The sequence below is a fragment of the Bactrocera neohumeralis genome, chromosome 5 (genome assembly GCF_024586455.1).
Source record: "Bactrocera neohumeralis isolate Rockhampton chromosome 5, APGP_CSIRO_Bneo_wtdbg2-racon-allhic-juicebox.fasta_v2, whole genome shotgun sequence".
In the NCBI taxonomy this organism is placed as follows: Eukaryota; Metazoa; Arthropoda; class Insecta; order Diptera; family Tephritidae; genus Bactrocera; species Bactrocera neohumeralis.
Window position 1 is genome coordinate 38,805,411 of NC_065922.1, and position 20,472 is coordinate 38,825,882.

Genomic DNA, 20,472 nt, shown 5'->3' on the forward strand with positions numbered 1-20,472 from the left:
CAAAGGCACGAGAGCACCCATTGCAGAATCTAGTGATATACTACTATGAACGGCTGATTCAGTCAATTTATTGTGAATGGCTATTGTGAATTGGCACATCTTCTACATTCATTTTTAACAAAAAAAACTGTAACAAATCTTTATAATTCAAATAGAAATTATAAAATCTATTTAAAACTTTCCTTCCTCAACAATTTCACGGCGTTATATGTCTTTATGTAAAATGACAGCTAAAACAGAGAAAATGCACGTCAACAAACACAAGGAAGTTTCGACGTCGAGAAGCTGTAATCACAACAGATAGCCGAACGATTTTCCACTCGGCTTGCACTCCTGGTCTTTGAGAGCACTCGTCAACAACTCGGTATAAGGGAACTGTGGGACCACATTTCAAGTTGATTACGTACAGCTGTGCAACCGAAACCATTGGTCCACCACCTGCCATTATATGGAAAAATGGACATGTTTTGGTAGTAAAGGAACATTTCATTTCAAATGCTGAACCAGTAGCAAACATTTTGAACAAGAAAGAAATGTCAAAGCACCTCTAATTTAGGAGACGCATCGGAAACTGGGTATCAAGAAAACGGATGAAATACATTATCTTTCTCCTTTTTTTATTTTCCACATAAAAGATTTAAACAGTTCAAGAGCTCAAAACATGCGTTACATCAGCTCGAACCTACCTACCCTACGGCATTTCGCAATGTGATAAAATAAAAATTTCAAGAGCTCAAAAAATGCGCTGCATCAGCCCGAACCTACCTACCCGACGCCTTTGCGCAAATGATTATGTTATGATAACAAATTCCCACATACAGATTTGGCAATGGCAATAGCAATAGATTTGCCATAAATGTTTGCCTGTCGAGATGCCCCGTTATCTGCAGTTTGTTTGGTCGTAAAATAATCGATAGAATATTGATAATAATGTCTCTAAGCGGGCAATTTAGTTGTTTGAGCTATTTTTTGTTTTGCTATATATAACTTTTGTAATATAACGAAATAAGTGTATTTATAATGCCTTTTGCAGATATTAAGTGTATTCGGGAAGTGAGCAGCGAAGACAGTGTAAGTCTCAATAAGTACCTTAATTATTTTGTTGATTAATTTGCCTATTTTTCAGAATTTTACAGCTGAAAATTTAATAAAACATACTGCAAAAAAGTGGAAAACACGAACTTGTGGCGAAAGAGTTGCGTATGTTGTTCTCGAACTAAGTGAGCCGCAAGTAATTACAGGTATTGATATTGGAAATGAACATTCTGCTTTCATAGAGGTATTGGTCAGCAAAACTTGTTGCAGCACAAATAATTTTACTGTAAGTTTAATGATACAAGAAAGTTTGGTTGTAAATTGGTTTTGACAACTTATTTTAGGAAATTTTGGTCACTTGTTCGTTTATGACTCTAATAGAGAGTAAGAATTCCACAAATGTCAATCGAGTTCGTTGTTTTAGTAGAGACGCATTAGTACCCACGGCAACATCTGAAAAGTGGCAGTTTATTAAAGTGATTTGTAGTCAACCTTTCAACAAACACGTACAATATGGGATATCGTTTATTAAATTACATATCGATTCCGAACCACATAAGAAAATTACTCCTCTTGAACATAAGAAATCAATAACCGGAAATGATTTGGCTAACGTCTCTGAGCCACTAAATAATTCCCAACTGGGTAAATTTAGAATGCGGGAAGAGTCTCCAGAATCTGACTCAGAAAGTTCTACATCGCTATTTAAAAGATGGAAAGCTTCTGAAATGAATAATGATTCAAAAAGTTCTCCAATAGAAAAGAAAAGTGTAAAAACGAAAGAACCAGTAAATAAAAATTTGGCTATTTGCTTAGACCGTAATCGAAAAGAACTTGGTTTTGGCAGCGAAGAAACGAGCGGTGGTGAAATACTTTCAATTAAAAAACAAAGATTATTGGAAACTATAGAGATTGAACGTCAGCAACTGCAAGCTAAAACTGAAAAATCCAAAGTTTGCAGCGACAGTAAGAAACCAAATAAACATTCTTCCATGGCAAATAAAAGGCACGAAAATGTCGAGGATAAAGCAATAACGAGACTCGACAACAAAAGTTATGATATAGTCAAAAAGCAAAGTGAGAAACATATAATCTTTCGTCCATTCAATGAGCTTCTAAAAGGCACTGTTTTAGTAATCAGTGGAATACAAGTATGATACATAGAAGAAAATTTAATTATCTATAATTTAATAAATTATTTTTTTAGTAGAATCCCGATCGTTCAGATATTCGGGATAAAGCTTTGTCAATGGGAGCAAAATATAGAGCTGATTGGGGAACTGATTGTACACATTTAATGTGAGTAAAAAATATTTTATATGTATATAAGAGTTTTTAGAAGCCTTCAGTTTTGTAGAGGGATATATTTCAAGGTAATTACATCTTTTTTATAATTATGTTTATTAAACATGAAATAAATTGCAATATTTGTACATTTCTAACGATTTTTGCGCATACGTATATGTACATACATGTATTCCGCTATAATTGTTAGTTTTAGAATTTGCAATGATTTTGCCTAAAAAAAGTTTCAGGCAAACTGTTTTTCTCATATTGTCAAGAAAAATGTATGTATGTAATAAGTGTTAGAAGAGCATATATGTATGTAGATATTTTAAAATTGAACTCATGAATATACATATATTTTTTTGTCAAATATAAGTATGTATACATATCCATAAAAGATTAAGTGAATATATTTAATAGAAAGCTTTATGTAGTTAATTTGGATTTGGCACAATTCCGATTTCTTTGACGCCGCGATCTGAGGTACCGTTGGAAAGAGGAAGTCCTCCTGATTAAAAAAATCGACTTTAAAGTTCAGAAATTAAAACGCGGACGAGGCATGATCTGAATAATATTCCTTGCGTTTTTTCCAAGTTTTTGTGGGCTCTGAATTAAATCATTGGTTTTGATCCTATTATTTGTGCCACCTGTGTAAGTAAAGGAATATCATACCGCGACGATTATTTTTTTGGTGGTAGTGGTAAACAGAAAAACCCAATTTTTGTTACTCACGCTTTAGATCACTTTCACTTTTTGTTTTGCTAAGTTTTAAATTTTTTCGACAAGCAATCATACTATCTGTTTTTGTGATAACTACCAAAATAATTTTTTTAACATAATTCGGTAAAATATACATTTATTTGATTCCCGTTTTGGCGCCATTCGCTTGCTCTTGCAAGATTGTTCCCTCCAGATTGCAAAAATACTATATCTAAATATACAAAACCTTCTATTAGTCGCACGTTTTTTAGTAGCACCCATTGCAGAATCTAGTAATATATGAATGGCTAATTCGGTCAATTTGTTGTGAATGACTATTAAGCATGGATATTGTAAATTGGCGCACCTTCTGCATACATTTTTAACAAAAAAACTAACAAATCTTCATAATTTAAATAGAAATTATATAATATATATAAAACTAACCTTCCTCAACAATTTAACGATTTAATATGTCATTATGTAAAATGACAGCTAAAACAGGGTTGCAATTATATTTTTACGTGACATTGCATGCAAATATACATAGGGTCTGACATATTTTACAGCCATTGCAAATAATTTTCTGCGTGTATTTATTGTTGTGCCGGTTCACCAAGAGGAAATATATGCAATTCTTGCACCGTGCAAGGGTTTTGCAAGAGCAAGAGAATATCCCTATTATATTTTGTTTTTAATAATAAATACCAGATGTCCCTTGTATCTAACAAATAAACTTATATTCATATTTATAATATTATTAATGGATTATTATTATTATTAATATTATTGCTTTTGTATTCTTATTATGGATGGGTGAGTAGATACACTCATTAAAATATTTTTCCATATTTTTAAAAAACTCTTAATATACATATGTACATATGTATGGATACGTAGGAAATTGCTAATTAATTTACATTTTTAGATGTGCTTTCAAGAATACACCAAAATATAACCAGGTGAGGGGAAAGGGTAAAATAGTAACACGTGCTTGGATAGAAGACTGCTACAAACAAAAAAAATGCTTGCATTGGCGAAGATATGCTTTGGATAGCAGTGATCTTAATCAGCCCCACAGTGAAGAAGAGGTGCTAGATGAATCGTTAAGGCCTATTGAATCATCGGTTAACAACACTATATCCAAGGAACCTGACTTAAAAGTCCCAACATACAATCTCCCTAATAGATCTATAAATGATGCAGTTTCATCAGGCAGTGACACAGATGATGATATTCAACGCGTTTTACAGAGTAATACTCATAAACCTAATATTGCAAATGAAACAAAAATATCCAGAAAAAGAGAAGATTTTGATGTGTCTACAGAAGAAGAAGATTTTTTGGACGTGAAGGCAAATTTGATACGAAAAGCGAAGCTTAAATAACAATGTCTTTATTTGTATTTGTTGAGAATTGAAATTTTTATAAATTTAGATGAAAATTCAATGAAAATAAAGATCTAATTTTGTAAAAAATTAGTAGATATTGAATATTTGCTGAATTTTGCTAGTTGATTTCTACTTTAGAATAGCCAAAATCTACAAAACTGGTATCATTGAATTCGAAATTATAAGCAATAAAGTTTATATACCTGACCTGGCCTATCATAAAACACTGCTGTGTGAGCAATATCTGAAAATATTAACCCATGTTAATGCAAGTTTGTAATGCACAAGAATTTCGTGCATTTAGCTGAATTTACCAAATTTGAGTAGGCAACACTGCTCAAAAATGGCCGATTTTTGCTATTTTTTGACAGATGCTGCCTCCTTGGCGTTTGCAGCGTCAGAGGTAAGCAGTTTTATATTGCTAATTACATTATGTGCAAGTATATTAACAAAAAACAAATTTTAATACTATTAGATGGCAGAAAATAAACGCACAGTTTGCTATCCATTTTTCCAATATTCTTAACTTTTCACACACCTTTTCCGCATTAAAATCAATTATTACTTTTAATTTCACTCTATTTAACGTAGTTAATAATAAACGAATTTTTTCGTAAAATTTATATTGATTTTCCAAATATACCAAAATTTCTAATAATAATTTATCTTATTCATTTTTATTCCACTTTTTTTTTTAAATAAAAAAAACAAATTTCACTATCAGCTGTCTAAATGCACAAGTCTGCCGTCTGTCACCGTAAAATTGCAATGCGCATTAGCGTTGCTTAAAGCGCATTAATTTTGCTCGTCTGTCAGGGCTATAAAGTGAAAAGTCTGCACGGCAACACACCCTTTGGTTGCAGTTCTTTCCTCTAATAAAAAGGCGAATATTGCTTGACAAAGCGTGACGCAAAGCGAAGTGAAAGTGCTATGTGAATTAGCCATAATCGTTTAGTGCCGATATCTGAAATATCGTTCAATTCAAACTATCGATGTACTATTTACTCACATAGAATTGGGTGGAGTTATCAAAACATTGTTCATAGTTTAAAATTTATTTACTCGATTTGTCGGATATTAATATTTTTCATTTTCTAAATTAAGTGAAAAATATATATATTATATTAACCTCAGGGTCGCAGAGTTTTACATGTCAGTTAATTATAGGAGCATCATCCTTTGTTATTAATCTTATTGTTTAAATTAAGGAGGGTAGTATTGTATCAATGCCGCCTCAAAGGTATACACACGCTATAGTAGCAAGGTAATACAAATTATATACATATGTATAATAAATATGTTACATTAATACTTTTCATTTACAATTTTAATATAATTATCTACATAGATAAAGATAAGTAGTTATACGGATTTCTTACAGATTATTTATTTCAAATTCGAAATTGAAATTGAGTACGCACATAACATAAACATTTATATCAAAATATATGTAAGTTTTACTGACTAACGATAGGTTAACTTTGGTATCCCCCGATTTCGAGGATATATATATATATATATATACATATATTGAATAATATAAGTATAAAATGCATAAGAACATTCGGGTAAATTTTAGAATAGCATCCCCAGATTTCGGGGTTAAAATGGGTATGTGCGGATAGAGGAGGTCCTCTAGATTAAGAATATATATATATATATATATAGTTGCCGCTGATTTATGGTTTTTGAGATATTTGCATTTAAAGTTCAAAAATTCAACTATTTTGATTTTAATACAAATTATTCCAACAAGCAAAATTTAGTAATGAAATTAAGTGAGTATACGATCTTTAATATAAGATAATAAAATTCCAAATATGACCGTAATCCTTTATCGCTTTCGTGAATAATTCTTTCGGGTGCAGCTGAACTTAAGCCTTTCTTTCTTGTTTTGTATGTGTTTCTTTGTACAGTGAATTTTGAGTTTTTCTTTTTTTTTTACAATCGGATGATACAACTCTTGTCAACATGCTACTAAGATACATATAGAATGTATATACTTATTTTTTCCAATTAATTTAGGTGTTTTTATGATTTTATCTTAGAATTTCAGACACCATAAAGAAGAATGGTGAATTTGATTATGATAAAGCAAAACAACAGCATCAAAACTTCTGCTCATTGTTACGAGATATTGGTTTGGACGTCATTGAGTTGCCGCCAGATGAAACGTTACCGGAGGGTGTTTTTGTAGAAAATGCGGCAATAATATGCAATGGAGTAGCTTTAATGAGTAAATCGGACAACTTATTTCGACAAAGGGAGGTCAGTATTTATGTAAATAAATGGGTAAGAGTTATTAATTTTTTTTCGAGACCAGGCGGACAGTATGGAAATCATTCTAAAGAAAGAGCTTGATATCCCTGTGGTTAACCCTAACATCCCAAATGCAATATTGGACGGGGGAGATGTTTTATTTACGGGTAAGCTATTTAAAATCATCTACGAATTAACCGCTTATATTGTGAATCATTAATAAAATATTAAACAAAAATATTAACAAAAATTAGAACGAGCGATAATTGTGCATATATCATATTTTCAATCTTGTGGAATTTTAAAGAAATTTTTAATTGAACGTGTATTGATTTTGGAGATAGAGTTTGTTGGTTTTTGCGTATTTAAAAAAATTTGTTAGAAGTAAAAAAACTAAAAAGCCGAGCCCTTTGCCTATTTCTTCTTCTTATTTCAAAAATTTAATATTTATTAAGGCTTGTAATTTTATAAATATGGGGGTATTCACGAGTTCTTGAGAATCCTCTGTACTAATTACTAACTATTAACTTGGACATTACTATGCCGGAGTGTAGCCGGCAAATAGTACCACGGATACTCTTGGATCAACTCCCTGGCAGTAATGGAGGCATATTCATTAAATTTGCATAAATTAATAATAAATAGCTTGAAGTATAGTAGCCTCATTCCCATCGTTAGAAGATTCTTTACTTACATCTCTAGTCTTGTCCGTTATTATTCCCACGAAATGTCGCTTGAATTTTCTGCTTTCGATCGACGACATTGACATAGTTCAGCGAATTAAAAGACAGCGGCTACGCTGGCTAGCTCATATCGTCCGAATGGGCGAAAACACTCCAGCTCTGAAAGTATTCGACGCAATACTCGCCTGGGGAAGCAAAGGAAGAGAAAGATATCAACTCCGTTGAAAAGACCAGATGGAGAAGGACCTGGCTTTGCTTGGAATCTCCAATTGGCGCCTCGTAGCAAAAAGAAGAAACTCGGCTATAATCGCGTTAGCATTGTCAACGCCAGTAAAGAAGAAGGACATTTCAATGCAATTAGCTCCTTTACATTCAGCCAATCATATTGGTATTGAAGGATTGAAGATTTTTTGCGATCATAATTTAAAAAGTCCTGTCAATTCAATAATTTACGCAATACTCAAGAACCTGTTTCCAAAGATACAATCTGAATTTCATTAAGATAATTTACATACTGTCCGCTATATACGTTATAAGGCCAACCTTCTTTTTATTTGGTATATGGGGCTAAGGAAAGTTTTGACTCCTTTGAGGCCTTTTGGCTAAAATGGATTAAATCGGGTCAATGTAATACTCTAAATTTGGTTAAAAGTGCTTAAGTAATTACTGAGATATAGAATTTAACCTAAAAGTGATTCGTTTTTAACTTAAACACTTTGCTCGTCCACTTGTAATGATTTATATACTTATTTGGTAGGTCGTGAATTCTTTGTGGGCATATCCAACTATACAAACGAAGATGGCGCAAAATCTGTTGCAGTTGCTTTTCCCGAATATCCTGTAACGCCAATCAAGGTATGCAGCAATGTTGAAAGCTATTTGTTTAAAATGTGCACCTAATAATTATTAGCAGTAATTGTAATTGGATTTTGGTTTATCTAATCCTCAGGTTAGTGGGAATAAACGTCTTAAGTATTATGTTGCAATGGCTGGTCCAGATGTATTATCTGTAAGTACAAGTATCTACTGCCAGGAAATTGTTAAACGGATGGAACGAGAAGCAAGTTTTAAGTATCAAAAAATTACTCTGCCTGAGGAATATGCTGCCAATATGATATATGTTAACGGCTTTCTTATACATCGATCGCCCGAGGAAATTCCTGCTTCTTATAAGGTAGAACTAAACATATTTACGTAATTCAACTATACATATACATATATTTTATACATAAATTGCAGGTTATTAAAGAAAAAATTGACACACCAAGCCGAAATATAAATATTAGCGAATTTGGACAATTCTCAAGTGGTCTAACTTCGGCTTGCCTGTTATTGCGTCGATGGAAATCAATAAGAAATATTTAAATAATACTACAGTTACGCTCGAATTGTGGTTAATAATCAGTAGAAGTAATTATTTCCGCCAATAGTTGTTTAATTAAATATACATATATAACTGTGACAAGCCTATTCAATTTAAATTATTTAAATATATGCTTACAATGTTATATTATTATCTAGTTCAAATATATATACACATATAAAAATATATTGTATATATTACAAAAAATTGTTATAAAATATAAATTAATATTTCTAATATAAGAAAAATTCCATTTTGAAACAACACATTTCATTAAAGTCATCGGCAAAAAGCAAAGGGAAGGTATATGGTTGGTTCGGGTTGTTCAATAATTACTGCAGCTCTGTTACTTCTTTCATTGTGTGCACTCATATGAATGTTGGTACCGATATTAGCTATTATTAATCTATTTTTAACAGTCTGTTGTAGTAGTATAGAACTTCAACTTATGTATGGTCTTTGAACATTGAAGATAGCTCAATTTTAGCTCTGACCATTCCTCAATCAAATTGGTATGAAAATCCAATAACCACGTTATTGAATAAACACACTGCTTTGTGCAACTTTTAAACCATACTCAAGCTCAAAATGCTGAGTAGAAGAGCACATTGGATTTTCGTGGCAATCTAAGAGGGAAATAAAAAAAAAACAGAATATATTAGAGAAGAAGAATAAGAAGAAACGTTAAGTTCGGTTGCACCGAAGCTATAATACCCTTCACAAATAAAAAGTTTTCCACACAAGAGTTTGACCTTGATCATTCGACTTGTATGGAAGATATCGGTGGTTCCGACAAATGAGAAGTTTCTTGTAGAGAAAAGGATGTTTGCAAAATTTCGGCTCTGTTCAGCTCATCATATTTTATTATGTCTCCCACGTTTCCTTCTGGGTGTCAGCTTATAAAAATGAAACAGTTGAAAATAATTCATTCAATACTTATCTGCCTAAACTCAAGGCTGCTAAAATTATTGGCAATTCGCTCTGGAAAGCAGCAAGAAATACGACTAACAAAATAACACATGTCGCACCAATAAAGATAAACGACTCTACTATATAGGCAAAAACAATTAAACAAATGAATGAAAGAAATTGTATTCGCAAATCGCACCGATATTACCCATTAACTATCATCATTAAAGTACCTCACATACAATCACCAATCATGTGGAGCAGAGTCAGCCGAATGTTCGAAAATCCTAGGTCAAGTTTTCGCTCAAATTTGTCCATTTTAGGCCCAAAGATACACTCATGATTAAAACACGCTCTCGCAATTTCAGTAAGATAAATGAAATATTGACTGATATATCCAGCATAAAGTCACCTTGAAGTTCGAAAATCTTTATATTAGGTATATGGGGGCTCAGGAAAGTATTGGCCCACTTTTTGACATACAGACACCGATATTTTCGGTCGAAAGTCAACTATAGACACTGGAGTCCTATCGGTACCTATTTTTGGTCAAAAGGTGCCATACTTTAAGGGAATTATTACTGCAAAGTTTTATTCCGTTATATTAATCACTTCTTGATTTGTGTACTGGAAAGTGAAAAAATCAAATGGAATTTTAAATTGAGTTATGTGGAAAGTAGGCGTGTGGTTGTAGTCCGATTTTGCCTATTTTCACACCGTAACATAGGAATATTAGAAAAATTAGACGTACTAAATTTAGTCGAAATCGGTTGGTCGGGTTCCGAGATATGGGATTTCACCAAAAAGTGGGTGGTGCAATGCCCATTGTCCAATTTTCACACCGGTTCTCATAAAACCTTCTCATATCATCTCGGAGAAAAAATTTAATATTTCTGGCGTTATGGATTTATTGCGCTTTTAGTAGTTTTGAACTGTATTGTGATATGGTGAGTGAGCGGGGGTATCTACCGATTTCATTCAATTTCACACTGTCGGTAGGGGTTCTTAAAATATTCGAGCTCAGCAAATTTGGTTGCTGTGGCTTTAGTGGCTTAGGAGATATGTTCATTAAACATAGTAGAGGGCGTGGCCACGCCCACTTTTCCAAAATTTTTTACCCACAGGTGCCCCTTGGCACTGCGTTCCTCTGTGCCAAATTATAATTTTATATCTCCATTTAGTGCTTAGTTATGGCACTTTATAAGTTTTCGGCTGATGGCGATTGTATGTCTCTGACGTGTTTGTTTTTTGATTTATTACGATTTTAGTAGTAGTTAGATTTGTGGGCGTGGCAGTGGTCCAATTACGCCCATCTACGAACTCGAAATACATCTGTACATGCGTTGCTTCGAGTATGTGAAATGTTGAAATAGTCGGCGCTTCTTACCTGTTTGATATTCTTTTCAATTTAGAAAGAATTAAAGGTTGAAACTATTATTTTATGTAAACTGTTTTTTATTCAATGAAACTAATTGTACAGGTAAATATAACTATATCTATTATACTACGATTTTAATGTTTTACTCGTAGTACTCTTGCTCGATGATGTTACTATAATTTTACAAATCTTCTGTTCTCTGGATTTCTTATTCTAAATTTAAGCAAACGCAGTTGCTCTTATGCTGTTGTCTAAAATTAAAATTAAATTAAAATACCGCTACATACTCGTATAATGGTTTGCTTAATCATGAGGTGTTACATGTACATAGATTTGTAAATATTATTTTGCAAACACACTCATGTACATAAGAACATAAATTGAATGTACTAAAAAGCAAACTAATGTCTAAATGTGTATATGTGTGAAATCTGAGTAAAAAAAGCATCTTGAATATACAAGTATGTGTATATATGTGGCTATGTGGCTATTAAGTAATCGTGAAATAAAATATTTATATGTTTGCGTATAACTAATCGCACTCAATCCTCTTATTTGTTTCTCATCTCTCCATACATTTATGCACTGTCTTTTAATTGCTATTCTATTTATTTTTTCTACGTACATATATTTTGAAAATTTATGTGTTTTACCAATATCTTGAATTATATTCAGAACAATTTGGTTTGCGCTGTATAACAGCAATATGTCAATATACAGTTAACTATGTAAGTAAATCAGTTGCATTGAGCATAAATTGTATACCCATTTTTATTATGTAATTTTTCATTGTTCAACTGAAGATTATGAGATGAACATTTCACTTTTTGTACAAGAATTTTGTAACAATTAACCGTATAGTAAGAAGATTGAGTGCATTGAATAAAATACATAAATATTTATCAATTAACAAACAATAAAAGAGTATCTGTTTCGATGCTTAGATAAATGTTATATGAAAAATACAATCAAACAATAATTAAATTGTTTGCATAATAATGAAATTCGGTATTGTATATTATGTCCGTTATATATATGTATGTATGTATCAACTAATAAAGCCGATTGTGAAAATTAAATTTCCTATTCTAAATGTACGCACGGAAATGGACATGAAACTAATAAAATGCCTATGGTTTTTGATTTCTTTTCTCATATTTATGTAATATATTCTTATCCTTTAAAAGTTTTGTTTTCGTAAAATCCTAATTTTTAGCAAATATAGGCACCCTAAATATTAAAGCTTTTGCAAAACACTTTTACCTAATACAGAGTAACAATATTTGTTTACTTAATTTTATTTTATTTAGTTTATTTTCAACATTTAGCTTTTCTTTAATTACGTTTTAGTTTATCTAACCATTTTTAACAATCTTTGTTTAGTTTCTTCGTTTAATTTGCAGAATTATATAGGTTTCTCTCTTCAAGTCCTTTCGTGTATATCTTAATAAATTTTTTTCTACTTCATTATGGTTTGCTTTTTGCTAAGTTCTATATAATGAGTTATGTTATACTATATACTAATATAAATTGTTAGCTGGTATTTAAATAAAAATTACAAACCGTTAATCAGAAATTGGGGATCCGTTAATCAGAAATGGGGGATCCGTTATTTTACAGTTTTTTTTTTGCTTAAAGATTTATTTGTCCTTCATTAAACATATAAGTATGTATATTGAAAACAGAATTTTGTGTTGTTTTCGTTTTCGGATATTTATGGTCTCAGACTTCGTGGAGATATACTCCACTTTGCAAAGTTGATTACCATGCTGAATGTTTAATGATTGCAACTAAATACTCTATCTTTAAAATCAGTTAAATTTTGTGGGATATTTAGGAGGTTATATAACAACTCAAATTTAGCGGTTATGTTAAGTTATCACAAATATTAATGAATCCAAGTAGAGTTTGGCTCAAAATTTCTCTAAATTGTTCAAAAAAGCATAAATACAATTTCACTGAATTCCAGTTAAAAATACGCAACAAGATCGAAAACACTTTTCTTTCTAATTTGAAACACTAATCACGGCACATACCGTAGTTAATGGTAAAATATACATAATAAGAAACTACTATTTAAGACGATTGTTTATCGAGTTTTTTATCATTGCAATAAATATTGAAATTATGAATTATTTACCCAATATGGACAAATGTAGTTTAGGTTTTTGTAACTGGAAAAGCATTACAAGTAATATTCATATATCAATGTTCAAGTCTCGTATATAGTTTTTAAACTATTGCAAATGGTAACTAGTAATATCTTTGAAGAGAAATCGTTTTATATATAGTACATATGAAAACATAGGGAGCACTGCTGCTTCTGTGTTCACCAATTTAAGTACAGCACAATTAAATAATTGTAAAACTTAGTTTCTATGTTCATGATGTAAATTCAGAAAATTATACAAAATATCTATGTATAATTCGAAAACAATGTGCGTTTTGAGAGTTATGAGTTAAGTGCGTGGGAATCATCGCCGACACAAAGTATAGGTTTATAGTGAATGCGCTGAAATTTTGAAGATAATTACAATTTTACTGTTTTCGAACAAAAATTTACGCATTTTAATATTGTTTTTAATTTATTATTTTTAGATCAGTTTAAGTAGTGTTAAGATTTAAGTATACTTTTGAATAAAGTGCAAACTAAATGCTTTTAATAAGTGTATTTAATTAATTACATTGAAAATCTTAAGGATTTCTATAAAAGTTTTTACAATAAGATGTAGTAAATTCGACTCTTGATTTTTTTTCTGAATATATGACCGAGTACGGGGTTTGACTATTTGTTAAACATGTTTTTAGGTATTCAACATTTTTGAAACCCAGACATTAGTGCTCATAAGAGTTTAAAGCTGGTATTGAGTATTCTTTTACGTTAATGGTTGATAAAGCTTTTTTAGCCACAGTCTTGATTAATTAAATTTAATTGTTTGTGAATTACTTGTATATGCACTTCTATGATGAGTTGTTTGCATTTTCACGGGTTGTAATTGTATTTATATGCAGTACAATTGCGGTCGAATTTTTTTTCAAATGGAAATTATATAAGAAAAACTTTTATCATACCTATGCTTTCAATATTGATTGAATATATAGTATGTAGATATTTTTTGATGAAAGTTTAAAAACACAGTGTAATTTTAATACATATAAAATACAAATGTATACACGTGCTTACACCACGATGATTTTTTTTTTTTGGCAAAATGAGTGTGAAGTATGAAAATGGTATTAATCAATGCAGATAAATATTAATTAATAAAAAAAATTATATAATTTTTAAAGAACTGTTTCAACAATAATTAAGTAATTTACATTAATTTAATAATTGCATACATAATTAACATGTACACCTCTGCTAGATGTTTTTCCAAATTGAACTCAAGACAAGTTAAATTGGTTGTTTGAGAATATAAGACACATAAGATGCAGATAACGGCAATCATGTTAGATTTGCGCTACGATCGTTCAATAGTTGTGCTCCAAAAAGAATTTATGATTGATCGATATTTTGAAGATTCTGACATTTTTTAATTTTTTGTGGCGCGCTTAGTGGCAGCATTATTGATTGATTTAAATGAAACGTGTGATGTGACCAAAAATTATTGAAACATTTAAAACGGTGACATATCCTTTAAATATATTTAAATTTATACGTTTTTTGAGGCTATTTGAGGGTCAGCTGAATGTCATAAGCACAAGCAATAAATGAATGAATTTAAAAATGACATATACCCTTTGATTTCAGTGGTCCAAGTATGTGTGTGTACATACATATGTGTAAAATGTTAAAAATATCAACTTGTATGGCTATCAATAAAGTTGGATTGAATGTACTATATCTAACCTACGAGTTATGCAAGGCGACTAGGCTATAGTTGCTGATCTATAACAATATTTTTTATTGCATATGGTTATTGAACTAGTGTACTTCATAAAATGAACATTAAATCGCTTTCTATTTTTGGGAACCACTTTTTATAGTATTTGTTAGAAATTATCAATTTTATGCAAGAAATACTTAAATGATACAGAAAGAAATGGAAAACAATGAATTTCATAGAAATTTAGATATATTTGTTTAACAGTTTTGAACATTTTTGGACATTAAATATCTAAAGAAAGTGTTTTCGTGCTTCACTGATTTGTTTGTACACATTTTATTCACATTATATTATTATTATGGTTTTGTTATCAAATTTGCTTATTATTTACTAAAATAGATTGCAAATAAAATGTATTTAACAAAAAAAAAAAAAAAATATATAAAAAAATAGCTTCAATTCAATATTTAACTTTTTGTTCAATTCTATTTATTCACACAATGACAAAACGGTTGCACGCTGACAAATAACCAGTGTTGCAATACTAATATATGTGGCAAACGAAAAAAACTAAAATAAAAGGATAGATGATGAACAATAAAAATTTCTTCAGATTTCTCTTCTCTTGAGAATAAACCGGGTTTAAACCAACCAGGGTTATTTTTATGAAGCTGCCAACGCAAAAAGGAGTTATACGGAAAGAAACTGACTACACACCCGTGTTGAACGGACTAAGGTTATTTTTTGAAGCGTGGATGAAGACCACCGAAGACCGCCGAAAAACTAAAAATTTACTCATTTCCTGCCATTTTGGTATAATATAATTATATCTTTCAGTTCATTTACAAAAGTTGTCTATAAGGTTATACCAGCTATTATCAGTTTGCAACCGTTTTGTTATTGAACAATAAGTTAAATATTGAGTAAAAGATATTTTGCAATTTATAACGGAAAATAAATATCTACAATCGAATTAGTGAAGTGCTAGTGGAAATAATAGCGAAAAATATAAAATATATTTAAAATCGAATAATTACAAACTTCAAATAGTTGAAATTTTCAACTTTAAATGTAAATATCTCGAAAACTATAAGTTTTCCAGGCTTATATCTATTCTTGAACTGTCCGCCCACACCCCTTTTTAACTCCTGATCAGTATTTAACAAAAAAAAAATTATGAATTGGAAACATTCCAAAACATGCAAAGTACTGTAGGAAACTGGTCTTGAACAGTTTGAGCAGTCATGAGTAGCTGACTGAATTTGACATTCCTGCAAACTATAACAAAGGTTAGCGATGAAACATGATACACCAAAAGTGGTAAATGGCTACTCATATACTAACTATACTCGCGCCAGTCGCCATACATAATAGCATGAGAAGAATTTTCTATTGTAAGTTGATTAGTTAAAATAAGAATTGTGATTGGTTTCAGTAAGCAGCGTAATATGGATTTTCGTTAATTAAAGTTCATACTTCTTTGTTTATCTAAATGTTTTGTTATTACTTATATAAGTCTTTTTTCCTTTTCCTTAAAAAGGTAAAACTGTATTTAAATATTTTGTCTACAAAATCACACGAATAAAATTGTACAGAACTCACTCACACTATCATTATAACAAACATTCATTTTATTTAGGTCTTACATACTATACAATAAATATTTTTTACTAAGAACTACATACAAATGTTGAGAATTTTTTTATTTGGGAACAGAATTGCAAACCGGTGTCAAACCTGTCAAACCACATTTTCCGTATTAATGGAACCGAAATAAAACAGTTATAAAATTTAAAATTTTAATTGTGTAAACATGTCACACTAATTACTAATCGTATATACAAATTGGTACGTCTGTCCTTCAAATGCTGTTTGAGACTCAATAATTATAATGCAAGTATGGGTATGCATAGGCCATGTTATTTTATATATTTTCGAATTCGGTAATTTCTTGACTGATAGCGGGCTATTTTTCATCTTCTCTCCTGTGTTACAAAATAATTAAAACAATACACCTTAACCATTTGCATAAATAGACCAATTAATTGTTAAATTTCAGGTGATGATAATTATTCAGCGCTTTAATTCACTTGTAGTTGTATTTAAAATGTACATCTGTACAAGAGTGTTGAATATAATGGGTTTTAAGTCGACCATTGCTTACTGAAGTTGATAATAATAATATATTATATTTTTTTATTGAGGTCTCCTGTAATAACTATACATACATAAGTTCATTGGAATAATCAGTGAAGTTATTTAAGTGGAAGTTGGAAAACATTCGACGAAAAACAATTTGCGTGCGATAAACAAAACGAACGTTAAAAAAATTAGAATTAGTCTACTAATTACGCGATGTTGTTACGTCTTTTCCATATATCCTTTGTTGTACTTATAAATAAACGATAATTGCTTCAGGTCTCTGTACTTTTGACTTTTAACGAAAAAATATAACAAAGCCTGGACTTGAACGGTCCAAATTTTGGTTTTTAACTTTACTCAGTTAAGTTTCTGTATCAATTTAGTGATTTTGTTGTGTTGTGTTTAATATAAATCTCATTATCATCATCTACATGCTGAATTATATTTTTACCTTTTTTAATAACTTTGTGGAACCCTTGGCTTGGTATAGAAGCAAAGCAATTGTTTTCGAGATATTGAGTTATAAGTGAAAAAGTCATTTCTGCGTTTTTCGTACAGTTTTTCTCCAAAATCGAAATATTTGCTTCGAAGTACGAAATAAGTTTTCCTCTCCTCACAATGTTCATCATAATCATAGACCTCAACGAAATTTCTTAGTGCGATTTTAAGCCACCAACATAGTACATACTTGTATATCTGTTTTCATGGTGTCAATTGTTTCCTCTTGTAGCGGGCGCCCATTGGAGCCTCGATTATGCGAAAATGTTCTCCCTGCTCATCAGATTCGCTTAAGAACTGCTTTTCTAACAAATCGAGGGGAACATGCAGTAAATGAACCTCGCTTTCGTTAAGGCTTCTATCAGAATATTTACATATTTACCATAATTAACATGAAAGAGTTTGTCCATCACATTCATGATAATTGTCTTTAACGCACTCCAAACAATTCCAGTATTAGCAAAATCTTCACCATCTTACACTTGGACCTTATACTAAATAATATACGCACAATACAAATACAAGAAAAATCACAACCTTTACAACAACAATATCGAATTTCTTAAAATTTTTCAAATTAATTGAATTAATTTTTTAAATTTTTTCAAAATCTGACTTTGGTCACTTATAGCATCTGTCATATACACAAGCCTGACAGACAAATGTTTTACCTCTTTGAAATAAGCAGAAATTTTTAGTAACTTATACTTGTATACCATAATTAATAATTATGCTTGAAATAAGCTTAATCTCATACTGCGAAGGCAAATATTTAAGTTTTGGAGAATACTTTTTCAATTCTGACTCAATTCATTTGGTCAAAAACCAAAAAAAAAAAAGGTTTTTGCCGTATAGTGCAATTAATAATACTCATTATATTATATTGATCTTTTTAAAATTTTGTAAATGAAAATACGTATCTTTTTGATAAATTTTCGTTGATGTCTTTTCCTCAATTAGTACGCTTATGTAACATGTACTATACATATATCTCCAGATTTTAATATCCGTGTAAGATGTTTCTGTGATTGTGCTCTGTTCGCAAGAATCCACTTTAGTCGATTAATTAAGAGGCTTCGTGGTGTAAACAGAACCATGGTGGAATCATAAGCAAGTGTACCACTATCAATTCAGCAGGTAATATTTTTGGGGAAAATTTTTCAGCAACAAAAACATTCTAGTAATATTATCAAGATTATTATTGAAAGTATATTAAAAATAGTTAGAGTAAAATAAATTTCGTTTCAATTCAAAAAATGTATGTATACAATATGTTTTTTGCGTCCAAAGTACATGAATTAACAATTAGCTTTCTTTTTGCAGTAACCTCTTCGATATATGTAGCTTTCTCTTGAAGTTCAGAAGAACACATCAGAATATGTATAAAATGGACAACTAATTTTTTGTTCAATAAACGATTTAAATAAGTTGTAAATTAACTTAATATATATATATGTACATATATTTTAAAGCGGTTTGATTTACAGAAGCCAAAAAATGTTCTACGGATCGTTCTGAACAACTTTTCCTACGAGACTATGGGTCTAAATGCAGTTTCGAGTCAGAGATTTTTGCGGCGAAGTTTTTTAGGGATCATGCAAATTGGTTCATCAGTTTTTAAGATATTCGGATAGGTCCGATCGCACAACTATAACATATGTGACCTGGTCTACGAAAAGGGGGCTAACGTGCGAAAACTAGTTTTCTGGGAAAAGCTGTTAAAAATAATCGTCAGTTTCTCGTTATCTCATTAATTGTTCTCCTTTTTTTTTGACACCTAAGCCCCCTTTTCGTAGACCAGGTCACATATACATATCTTCCATAGAACCTATTATTCAGATTTTTTAAACTTCGCTTCAAAAGTCGCTACCTCGAAACCGGTTTTAGGAACAAAGTTGTTCAGAATGATTCGTAGAACATTTACAGATTTAATATACTTGTACATATGTACAACATATAAGTAAAAGTAAAGGGAATTCGAACAGTGGAGATGAAAATATTGAGGCAAGTTCAATCAAAATTTAAACAAGAACCATTTTTGGATGTATGGTATTTCTACCAAGCGCTGGAAGCTTTAACAATATACTTAACTTTTGTAGATAAATCTCATTTCGCATTTTCTTTGCAGCGTTTCTTTAATTTATGAATATGTACAAGTATATAGTATATAAAAACACATAATTACGGTTGAATTATCCATATACATATATATATGGGAAAAACATAAGTTTATGTATGTACGTTCCATGTTTCTAAGATTACTTTTGTTGACCGATCATTATAAATTAAAAATTATCTAAATACTCGTATGTTAACGCAATGTTAGATGTGTATATACATGTATGAATAGAACTAGGTGATATCTTAAATTATTAGGCCGCTTTCATTTCGAAGAAGCCTTAAAGTAGTCCGTTTTCGAAATGAAATCGTTAGAATTAGTACTATTACCACTATTTATAAAGCTATAGCTATTATATAGACGTTGTCTCTTCCTGGTAAATTTATTGGTAGCCATCGTCGCGGCTATTGTGCATACGGTTGGTGATGCTGAGTGTGCTTCTTGTAGTTGTGTTGTCGTTGATGAACTATCCGGCGAATCTTGTATGGTTGTTTCGGCGTCTTCGGAAATTGTAGTCTCCATGATGAAATGTAAAGCATTGGGAACTCTTCGGCCGACATTTGATGATAAATCGGAATTGCATTTGACCCCAGCAATAATATTTTCGGGTTTTGCAATATTTAACTTGGGTGACGTTAGAGATAGTGGTATCGTAATGGTAGGCATTTCGATGTTTGTGACGGGCATGGAGCACTCAATTTCTTCTATTCAGCTGCCATATTTATTGGAAGATGCGTAGCTATTAACTGCGGCAGATCCATTCGATGGCATGTGAGTATCAGGCACTAAATGTGGAGTTCTACTAGATACAGGTGGCAAAATAGGACTGGTTGGCCAATGGTATGTTGCAGCAACATTATTGGATGAGGGAACACTTCT

At 31.0% G+C, this 20,472-nt stretch overlaps 3 protein-coding genes across 22 annotated transcripts in view; 2 read left to right on the plus strand and 1 right to left on the minus strand.

The window, feature by feature from the left end:
- The first annotated feature begins 919 nt into the window (after nucleotides 1-919).
- LOC126758242 (DNA repair protein XRCC1) lies at nucleotides 920-4,514 on the plus strand. The gene is made up of 5 exons (XM_050472402.1): nucleotides 920-1,071; nucleotides 1,127-1,321; nucleotides 1,380-2,186; nucleotides 2,246-2,334; nucleotides 3,950-4,514. The coding sequence occupies exons 1-5, from the start codon at nucleotides 1,021-1,023 to the stop codon at nucleotides 4,407-4,409; spliced, it is 1,602 nt and encodes a 533-aa protein (XP_050328359.1). The 5' UTR covers nucleotides 920-1,020; the 3' UTR covers nucleotides 4,410-4,514.
- A 952-nt stretch (nucleotides 4,515-5,466) lies between these two features.
- LOC126758245 (N(G),N(G)-dimethylarginine dimethylaminohydrolase 1) lies at nucleotides 5,467-11,278 on the plus strand. The gene is made up of 6 exons (XM_050472409.1): nucleotides 5,467-5,676; nucleotides 6,461-6,680; nucleotides 6,736-6,838; nucleotides 8,112-8,209; nucleotides 8,304-8,528; nucleotides 8,594-11,278. Exons 1-6 carry the CDS (start codon nucleotides 5,639-5,641, stop codon nucleotides 8,717-8,719), a joined length of 810 nt encoding a protein of 269 aa, XP_050328366.1. The 5' UTR covers nucleotides 5,467-5,638; the 3' UTR covers nucleotides 8,720-11,278.
- The window catches only part of LOC126758236 (small conductance calcium-activated potassium channel protein), a 109,724-nt gene continuing 100,310 nt past the window's right edge, over nucleotides 11,059-20,472 (minus strand). For 19 of the 20 annotated variants that reach the window (XM_050472377.1, XM_050472371.1, XM_050472381.1 and 16 more), the window contains one exon: nucleotides 11,059-20,470. In XM_050472377.1, the coding sequence (XP_050328334.1) occupies nucleotides 20,302-20,470 (169 nt within the window). In that variant the 3' untranslated portion in view covers nucleotides 11,059-20,301. The remainder of the gene's footprint in view (nucleotides 20,471-20,472) is intronic. The other variant, XM_050472383.1, reaches the window with a different exon arrangement.